Here is a 9,763-nt window from a genome sequence, read left to right on the forward strand (position 1 = left end):
ATGCGAGTTTAAAAAATGACGTTATTATCGTAAATTAGGACTTTCCCCCTTTTTTCCTCTCACGCAGATTATTTTGTAAAGTTTCCAATTTATTATCCAAAAAATTTAAAAAAAAAATTCTTGAAATGTTACCTTTTAAATAAAAATGTGTCTTTCTTTTTACATGTTCTTTACATTTATTCTTGTCCGATGAGGACTTTTTACATGAATAAATAACACAAATTTTTTTCAGAGTAATTACATTTTTGGGGGTCATTTTTCAGTATATTCTTGTTAAAAAATGTATTTTGTACAGTCATTTTATAATCTTATTCCTGACATAGAACTTTGTTGTCTGAAAAATTAGAGCATAAAAAGTACACAATGTTTTATATTATTTGTATTCATCTGGGGCCGTACTTATCAAGCTTCTTAGAATGACTCCTAAGAAGTCTGCTAAGAGTTGACTTAAGAGTAAATAAATTCTTCGCTGAAAGCTGCACTTAAAAGTTAGTTATCAAGCGTCTTACTCACACTTTCAGCGAAGTGTAGGACTGAATCTTAAGTGTCACACTCAGAGCTGAATTACGACATTACTATGTGCCGTAAACGGAATTTTAGGTGACGTCATTTCTGTGTCCATAGAAATGACCAATCACGGAAGGGAATCCGTTGTCTAAGAATAAAGAAATATCTTGGAAATATTTAAGTGGACAATGGGAGTGTATATTTTGACAATAAACTACAAAATAATACAAAACAAACTAGTCCCCGCCGGCACTCACGCTACCGCTCCCTCTCTTCTCTCGCCCACACACTCACTGACGTCACTCACCTCACGGCCACACACATACGCTACTGTCATAACATTTTCTTTCCAATTCATTAATTAGGCAACTAATTTGAAACTGGTGTGGGTGGCTCTATATATACTAACCCACTGCAGACACATGCAGAAATCAACAAGGAATCGAAAAGTATTAAATCTGTGACAAAAATAATATCCGCTCTGTCTAAACGATACCGTTTGATCAGCTGCTCGTCATCAAACAAATCCAGGACATCGTTCCGCTCCCTGAACGTTCGCGCACGTCTCTCTCGCCTCAGTGCCATCCCCTGCTGGCAACTCCTAACCACTTAAGACACCTCTGAAGGTCTCTTAAATATCGTGGAGAGTAGGAGTAATTCTTAGACTTAAGAACGTTGATAAAAAGCTTTTATTCTTAAGTTTGAGAGTAGGACTAAATTTCACAAATTCTCAGGACTTAAGTGTAAAATGGCACTCTAAGAAGCTTGATAAGTACGGCCCCTGTTCCAGAGTCAAACTGAAAAAACCTTATGTTAAAAACTTTTTTTTCTTGATAAAATGCGAGTTTAAAAAATGACATTATCGTAAATTAGGACTTTCCCCCTTTTTTCCTCTCACGCAGATTATTTTGTACAGTTTCCAATTTTTATTTTCCAAAAAAATTAAAAAAAATTTTTCTTTAAAAAAATATTTTTGAAATGTTTGGAATGTTACAACCTTTTAAATAAAAATGTGTCTTTCTTTTTACATGTTTAAAATGTTCTTTACATTTATTCTTGTCCGATGAGGACTTTTTACATGAATAAATAAAACACATTTTTTTCAGAGTAATTACATTTTTGGGGGTCATTTTTCAGTATATTCTTGTTAAAAAATGTATTTTGTACAGTCATTTTATAATCTTATTCCTGACATAGAACTTTGTTGTCTGAAAAATTTGAGCATAAAAAGCACAATGTTTTATATTATTTGTATTCATCTGGTATTTCTGAAAGATGAATCACTAAATATATTTCTCAAAAAGAAATGAATATTTTCCCCTCAAAGTAAAATAAATGTTGTGTTGTTCTTGAAAGATTCCTTGTTCTCAAAAACAAATGGCTTTGTTTCAGAAATAGTATTGTCTTTTTATTTTATTTTACACCTTTATTCTTGTAAGATTCAAAACAAAAAAATATTTGAAGAAAATTTTCATACTGAATTTTTTTAATTTTAAAAAAAAAAAGTTTTTTTTTTTTTTTAAAGTAATCGAATTATTCTACAATTAGGATTTTATTCTTACATTTTTTTTTTTTCTAAAAAATTGTAGGACTTTTTTATCTTAATTTTACATGTACATTTTTCTAGGCAAGGCAAGGCAAGGCAACTTTATTTGTATAGCGCTTTTCATACACAAGGCAGACTCAAAGTGCTTCACAGACAACAAAGTGAAATGAAAGAAAATAAAAGCAAAATTAAAATGCAGACAATAAAAATAAAAACAGTGCAGACGTTAAAAGTTAAAAGATTAAAAGATTTAGCTGAAAGCTAAGGTGAACATAAAAGTCTTCAGTCTAGTTTTAAAAGTAGTGAGAGTTGGGGAGAGTCTGACATCTTCAGGAAGTTTATTCCAGCTATGTGTTGCATAGTGACTGAATGATGATCTCCCTTGATTTGAGTTTACTCTTGGAACCGCTAACAGATTGGTCTCAGAAGATCTTAGTGATCTAGAGGGCGTATATAGTGGGAGCATATCAGTGATATACTTGGGCCCTAGACCATGTAGTGATTTATATGTGAGCAGGAGGATTTTGAAATCTATTCTCTGATGTACAGGGAGCCAATGTAAGGATTTAAGAATTGGTGTAATGTGCTCACATTTTTTGGTCTTTGTTAGAACTCTAGCAGCAGCGTTCTGAACAAGCTGTAGCTGCCTGACAGTTTTTTTGGGAAGACCTGCAAGGAGACCATTACAATAGTCTAGCCTACTGGTAATAAAGGCATGTACAAGTTTTTCTAAGTCTTGAGCTGACATGAGCCCTCTAAGTCTTTTTACATTTTTGAGGTGATAGTAGGCCGATTTTGTTACTGATTTGATGTGACTGTCGAAATGTAAATCAGAATCTAAAATAACCCCAAGATTTCTGGCTTTATTTGAGGTTTTCAGGGACAGTGATTGAAGGTGTTGGATGACTTTAAACCTTTCTTTTTTAGCACCAAAAACATTTATCTCAGTTTTATCTTCATTTAGTTGTAGGAAATTTTGGCACATCCAGTGTTTGACTTGCTCAATGCACTGGCACAGAAGATCTATGGGGCGATAGTCATTTGGTGATAGCGCTACATAGATTTGGGTGTCATCGGCATAGCAATGATGGTCAATGTTATTATTTTGCATGATTTGTCCTAGTGGGAGCATATAGATGTTAAATAAAGTCGGCCCCAAGATTGAACCTTGGGGGACTCCACACGTTACGTTGGTTGGTTCTGATACAAAGTCACCAATGGAAACAAAATAGTTCCTATCTTGTAGATATGACTTGAACCAGCTTAAAACTGTGCCTGAGATCCCCACCCAGTTTTCCAACCTGTCCAAAAGTATTGAGTGGTCGACAGTGTCAAATGCAGCACTGAGGTCCAAAAGCATTAATACTGAAGTTTTGCCAGAGTCTGTGTTTAGACGGATGTCATTTATAACTTTAAGAAGGGCCGTCTCTGTGCTATGAAGAGGTCGAAATCCTGACTGGAAGTTGTTGTGGCAGCCAGTAGAAGCCAAGAAGTGATTTAGTTGTTGGAGGACAACTTTCTCAATTATTTTACTTATGAATGGTAGATTTGAAATTGGTCTGTAGTTGTTGATAACAGAGGCATCTAGGCTCTGCTTTTTTAGAAGAGGTTTAATGACTGCAGTTTTGAAAGCCTTCGGGAAATTGCCCGATTTAATAGAATTATTAACTATTTGCAAGATGTCTGTTGATAGGCAGTCAAAAACATTCTTAAAGAAGTTGGTAGGTAAAACATCAAGGCAGCAGGTGGATGACTTTAGAGCTGTCACCGTTTCCACTAGAGTTTTAGAGTCTATGGCATTAAAGCTTGCCATCATTGCTGTGTTACTTTTGCCTAAATGGGGTGGTGATCCAACTTTTTTACTTGAGATATTGATGGTGCGTCTGATGCCTTCAATTTTATCAGTATAAAAGAATGCAAAGTCATTGCATTTCTGCGTGGAATGGAGTTCGGCTGGTATTTGTGTTGGGGGTTTAGTCAGTCTGTCAACGATTGTGAATAGGGTTTTGGCCTTATTTGTGTTGCTGTTTATGATATTGGAGAAGAATGTTTCTCTAGCACTTTTTAAGACTAAATTGTAGGCCTGGAGGCTCTCTTTATAGATGTCATGGTGAATATGAAGTTTTGTATTCCGCCAGATTTGTTCAGCCTTCCTGCACTCTCTTCTCTGGGCTGTTACAGCAGCAGATTTTCTCCAGGGTGCCTTTTGCTTGCCAGAAATCGTTTTAACTGTAACAGGTGCAATGATATCTATGATATTCACAATTTTGGAATTAAAGTTGCTTACAAGATCATCAGCATGACATGGGTTTAGAGGTGGTAGTGAGGAGATGGCGTTTTTAAAGAGGACATTAGCATGTTCATTTATGTACCGCTTTTTGACATTCTTTGATTCTGTTTGTGTGTCCGGAATTACAGAAATATTAAAGAAAACACAGAAATGATCAGACAATGAAGGATCAATCACAAGAACATCAGAAACATTGAGACCTTTTGTGATAATCAGGTCCAGGGTGTGTCCCTTATAATGTGTAGCCTCTTTCACATGTTGAGACAGTTCAAATGTGTCTAAAATAGTAAAAAGTTCTTTTGCGCCCTTGTCATTTAAATCGTCAATATGAAAATTAAAATCACCAGTTATAACCAGGCAGTCAAAGTCAGTGGAGATGCTAGACAATAGTTCAGTAAAATCATCAAAAAAATTTGCAGAATATTTAGGTGGCCTGTAGATAATTAACAAGAGAATTTTGGGAGAGCATTTCAACACAGCACACAGGTATTCAAATGATGTAAACTCACCGAGTGACATCGGTTTCCCCTGAAACATGTTTTTAAATATAGCAGCAACCCCTCCACCTCTTTTCCCCGATCTACATATATCAATGAAGTTATAGTTGGGGGGTGCTGTCTCGATCAGAATGCTTGCACTGTTATTTTGTTCCAGCCATGTTTCAGTTAAAAACATAAAGTCAAGTTTAGAAGTGCTAATAAAATCATTGACTAAAAATGATTTGCTATTCAGAGACCTGACATTGAGCAGACCCATCCTGATGGTGTTATTGACAGGCTTCGATGTTGGCTTTGATTTGGAGATAATAGGAATGAGATTGTTTAGGTTAGCAGGGTGGCTAAGTTTCCCAATGTTTACTCTCTTGGTAGTCACAACAGGGATGTAGAAGGTGCCATGATTTGATGTAGGCAACCTTGGGCCCAGCTGATAATGTGGTCTACTGCTGAACCCTTTTCTGTATCAGAAATATTCAGGACTGCTGTCAGGGCGAGGCGGGGTTTGCCGTAAGGGGGAGGGGGAGTGAGCAGCGTCAGAGCTGGGACGAACTACTGAAGGTGGACGTTGAGGGCGTGTAAGGGGTTGGCGTGAGAAAGGTGAAGTATGGCTGGGGGGTTGTGGAGCACGTCTTCGTGGAGGGGGTGGTGGAGGTGAGCGATGATCTAGGGGGGTAAAAATCTGAGTAGGGTGGGGCGTGAGTGGGGGTAGCTCCCGGAACTCCAAGGGGGAGAAGGGGGGAGAAAGGTCTACTTGAGGGAGGGAGAAAGATGGAGACGTGGATGGCTTGGGGGATGTGGGGGAGGGATCTTCACATGCATTCAGAATGGAGGGAGGGGCGGTAGAGGAGGATAGACACCTCTCCTCTTTGCTCTGGTGTATCTCATGGTCGACGTTCTCCTTTTGCAGTGGCGGTCCTCCTTCGACGTTCCTGATAGGCTGTGTTGTGTCTTCCTTCCTCGGTGGCTCCTCTTGTCTCTTGTCCTTGGCAGTGATGATAGATGCAAGATGCAGGAAGTGAAACATGTTGTTCATGAATAGCTTTACTCCCATCTTATTCAGGCAAAGTCCGTCTGCCTTAAAAAGATGCCTGCGGTCCCAGAAAAAGCTAAAATTGTCAATAAAATGCATTGAACGAGCAAGAAGTGCACTTGATAGCCACTCATTCAGCGAGTAAAGTCTACTGAATCTCTCAGCTCCTCTCCTGATTGGGGGTAGAGGACCACTGATAAAAACGTCAGCATTCACAGCGCTGACTGTTTCAAAGAGTTTATTGAAGTGCTCTTTCAGCTCTCTTGATTGTTGTTTTACAATGTCATTAAAACCAATGTGCAGGATGATATTTTTCACATTTGGGTGTGCAGCGACAATTTCCAGGATTCTTTTTTCCATGTCAGATACCATATCCTTCGGAAAGCAGAGTACTTTGGTGTTATTATTGCTTTTCATATCTTTTACAGAAAAGTCCCCCACAATCAGATTTTCAGGAGCTCTCGTTAGCTTTCTCTGTGGTGTAAAGTTAGCAGGTCTTACCCTTCTGCGTGGTGATGGTGGGTTATTCAGGCAATCAGAGGGGGATCCATTGTCCATCAACAGTGGGGCAAACCTGTTCTTTAGTTGGACACTTGCTTGCTGGGGAGGTTTATTGGTAGTTCTCCTCTTCTCAGCTGTCCGCTGCTGTGTCCTACGTGGCAGTGGAGTTGATGACGCAGTATGCCTGGCTGAAGATGGTAGCGCAGGCCAGCCGGTCAGATCAGAGATATCGGGGCGCTGGGTCCTGCCAGATATCCATTCTCCCTTGTCGCAGGGAGGTGGTCTTCTCTTTGGCTTTGCACCAAGTGTGTTCCAGGGAGGATTTTCACTGGTAGATTTATTACCCTCTACAGGGACCTCCCGTTTCTTCGTAGCTTCATTGTTGCTAGTTAGCTGGGTTGTAGCATGGTGCTGTCCAGTGTTTTCAGTCGACAGGAGTGCTAGAGTGGTGTTGTAGCCACATTGTCCATTCACTTCTAAATTCACTTCCAACCGATTCATTTTTATTTCCAACAGTAAAATCTTCTTTAGCAGTTTGTGGTAATCTTCCGTAGAGAAAGGAGGCATCTTATGCTGATTACCTTTAGCACTGTAGCACAGGCTCGGGCTCAGGCTTATCTTGAATGGTAGGCCTCCTCGCGTAGTGTTGAGGACGTCGTAAAAATATTGAAAAATGCCTCTGTTATCTAAAAGAAAATATAGTCCCACTGGTTTGGTAAGTATCCAAGAGCTGTTGCTCTTTGTGTAAGAAAATAGCAGCAGATAGTAGAAAAAAATGCAAGCAGAAGCGAGAGCAAGCGAGAGCAAGCAGAAAAGCGTCCATCCAGCGCAGAGGACGGACTAAGGTTGCTTCTAAAAAAAATTGTTTTATTTCTCATGAATATAAGCCTTTTTTTGTTCCAGCATATTTGTCATGCCGCTGTGACCCTTGCGGCGTTTCATGTTCCTGACCTTAAACCTCTTTTGGTGTCCCCCAGGCAAAAGCAACCAGCAGGTGCTGGACCTGCTGTCTTCTGGCGCCCGCCTGGCGTGTCCCAGCAGGTGTCCCCACAACATCTACCGCATCATGAAGGACTGCTGGGAGGCCGACCCGGCCAGGAGGCCGTCCTTCCACGCGCTGCACAGCCAGATGGACTCCATCTACACGCACATTTATTACAAGACCGTGGAGGTATGAGGTCAAGGTGTGGAAAAGACGCTCTGCAAAGCAGCGAGACGGAAATAACTTCCTTATTTGACCTGAGCAAGGTGTGTCGACCACTCCCACCTGATGACTCTTTGTCATGTACGACTACACTCCACAAGGAGGCGCTATGTGCAATAATGAGGTGCTGATTACCGCCAGGCGTTTAGCCACATTAGCTTAGCTTGCTATCATTGAACGTCGCTCTAAATGCTGCGCTCCCAAAAGCCGCCATTGTTAGTTTTTTTTACATAACCGTCAACATATTAGCATGTTGACGACCGGGCCTGCTAGTGTGGCTAAACGCTGTTAGCTTAGCACAAAGTATTATATTTAATCCTTCTTTTATAAAAGGAGAAAAACAAAACAAAGGTCTTCCAGCAGCCTCGAGCAGAGGACGCCACGTTTACACCGCACACGTCAAAACTAAAGTCACAATTTACCGGGCACGGACCTGAGTGATGAGAAAACAATAAAGTCTTGTTTTTTTTACCTACTTCAAAGTAGGAAGTGCATGTTTACTTTTTTGGTGCTGAACAAAACAAGAGTTACGGTAAAAAGCTCCTTGGAGCAAATTAGACATCGTTCCGTTTTAAGGGAACAATTGTTAACTAGCTTAAATAGCGATGTCTTTTATTTTGAAATGTCACATCTGAAGAGGGGGTGATGGGTTAATAACTGTAACAATGGATTGTATTTGTGTACTAACCAGCCAAATCGTCTCCGGTGCAGTAAGTTGCGTTTCCTGTTCTATGGTTATCATCACACTTGCATTTTGGGTCCCGATACTCTTGCACTGTATTAAGTTAGTGGAATGATTCCTGCTTAAAGTAACAGCAATGTTGATTAGAGACGTGTCACACCCCGCCTCGGGTGAAGTTAATGTAACCTTTGCAAACCGGATTTTCAAATCAAGGCACGCAGTTGGTAACAGTTTACAAACATTTATTGAAATCCCAAAAAGTGTCAAAAAGGTGAACAATGACAGGAAAACAAAGCACCTACAATCTGTGATGGTAATAAACAGAGGCAATATTAGTATTGTATATTATATATATATAGTACATTTATATTCTAAATACATTTCAAAGTTGCATGCGTTAAATAGGCCTATATAATTCATCAAAATAAGCATATTAAAAATAATCAAAATGTAAATCATCCATTATAACAAAATACATGTATTCATAATCAAATATGTCAAAGTAAAGAATTAAATAATGAAAACAGATTTAGTAGTGATGGGTCCTGCAACACAGATGCATCGGCGCATGCGTCGAGCTCAGAGCGATACCCTGTGTCGGTGCGCGTATCGCTTTTAGAAAGTCACGTGACCGAACACGAGCTGTTTTGGTCACGTGACCGCTCATGAGCTGTTTTGGTCACGTGACCGCTCATGAACTGTATCGCACTGACGCCTGCGCGCCAAACTGTGTTTTATTAGGAAGCGGCGCAATGCGTGTTGTTGACGAACACCGTTAGGGCCGCTCGTTGTCACTGTCACTCAAAGTTGCATTTCAAAATTACACAGAATAAGTGTGTTTATTTTGTTTAGAATTCAGATGGGTTTGATTTGGTGCGCGGCATATATTTGCTGTGCGCAGAGGACGCTTGAGCACTGCGCAAGAGGGATCGTTGCTCACAGGGCACAGAGGAGGCGTCAGTGCGATACAGTTCGCGTATCGGTCACGTGACCAAAGCAGCTCATGATCGGTCACGTGACTTTCTAAAAGCGGTACGCGCACCGACACAGGGTTTTGCTCTATGAGCTCGACGCATGCATCTGTGTTGTAGGACCCATCACTACTGTTACTAGAGAGGGTACAGGAATGACGGCGTGGCGAAGTTGGTAGAGTGGCCGTGCCAGAAATCGGAGGGTTGCTGGTTACTGGGGTTCAATCCCCACCTTCTGCCATCCTAGTCACGATACATGTTCACATTATTTGACTTTATCTAAAAAAAGATAAAAATATATTTTTATTTAAATGAAGATATGAAATAATCCTAAATGAAATACAATGACTTGGTTTATATTATTGTTCATACTAGGTCAGGGGTCGGCAACCCGCGGCTCTAGAGCCGGATGCGGCTCTTTAGCGCCGCCCTAGTGGCTCTCAGGAGCTTTTTTAAAAATGTATGAAAAATGGAAAAAGATGAGGAAAATTTTTTTTTTTGTTTTAATATGTTTTAACATGACGCAAAACTCCCT

The 9,763-nt window shown here is 40.1% G+C and overlaps 1 protein-coding gene across 1 annotated transcript in view; it reads left to right on the forward strand.

Moving 5' to 3' along the window:
* Positions 1 to 8,472, forward strand: part of srms (src-related kinase lacking C-terminal regulatory tyrosine and N-terminal myristylation sites) — a 30,275-nt gene extending 21,803 nt beyond the window's left edge. Inside the window, exon 8 of the mRNA XM_062052468.1 lies at positions 7,349 to 8,472. Within this exon, the coding sequence (XP_061908452.1) occupies positions 7,349 to 7,548 (200 nt within the window). The 3' untranslated portion in view covers positions 7,549 to 8,472. The remainder of the gene's footprint in view (positions 1 to 7,348) is intronic.
* Positions 8,473 to 9,763: the final 1,291 nt, after the last annotated feature.

This window comes from Entelurus aequoreus, linkage group LG07, assembly GCF_033978785.1.
Source record: "Entelurus aequoreus isolate RoL-2023_Sb linkage group LG07, RoL_Eaeq_v1.1, whole genome shotgun sequence".
Classification (NCBI taxonomy): domain Eukaryota; kingdom Metazoa; phylum Chordata; class Actinopteri; order Syngnathiformes; family Syngnathidae; genus Entelurus; species Entelurus aequoreus.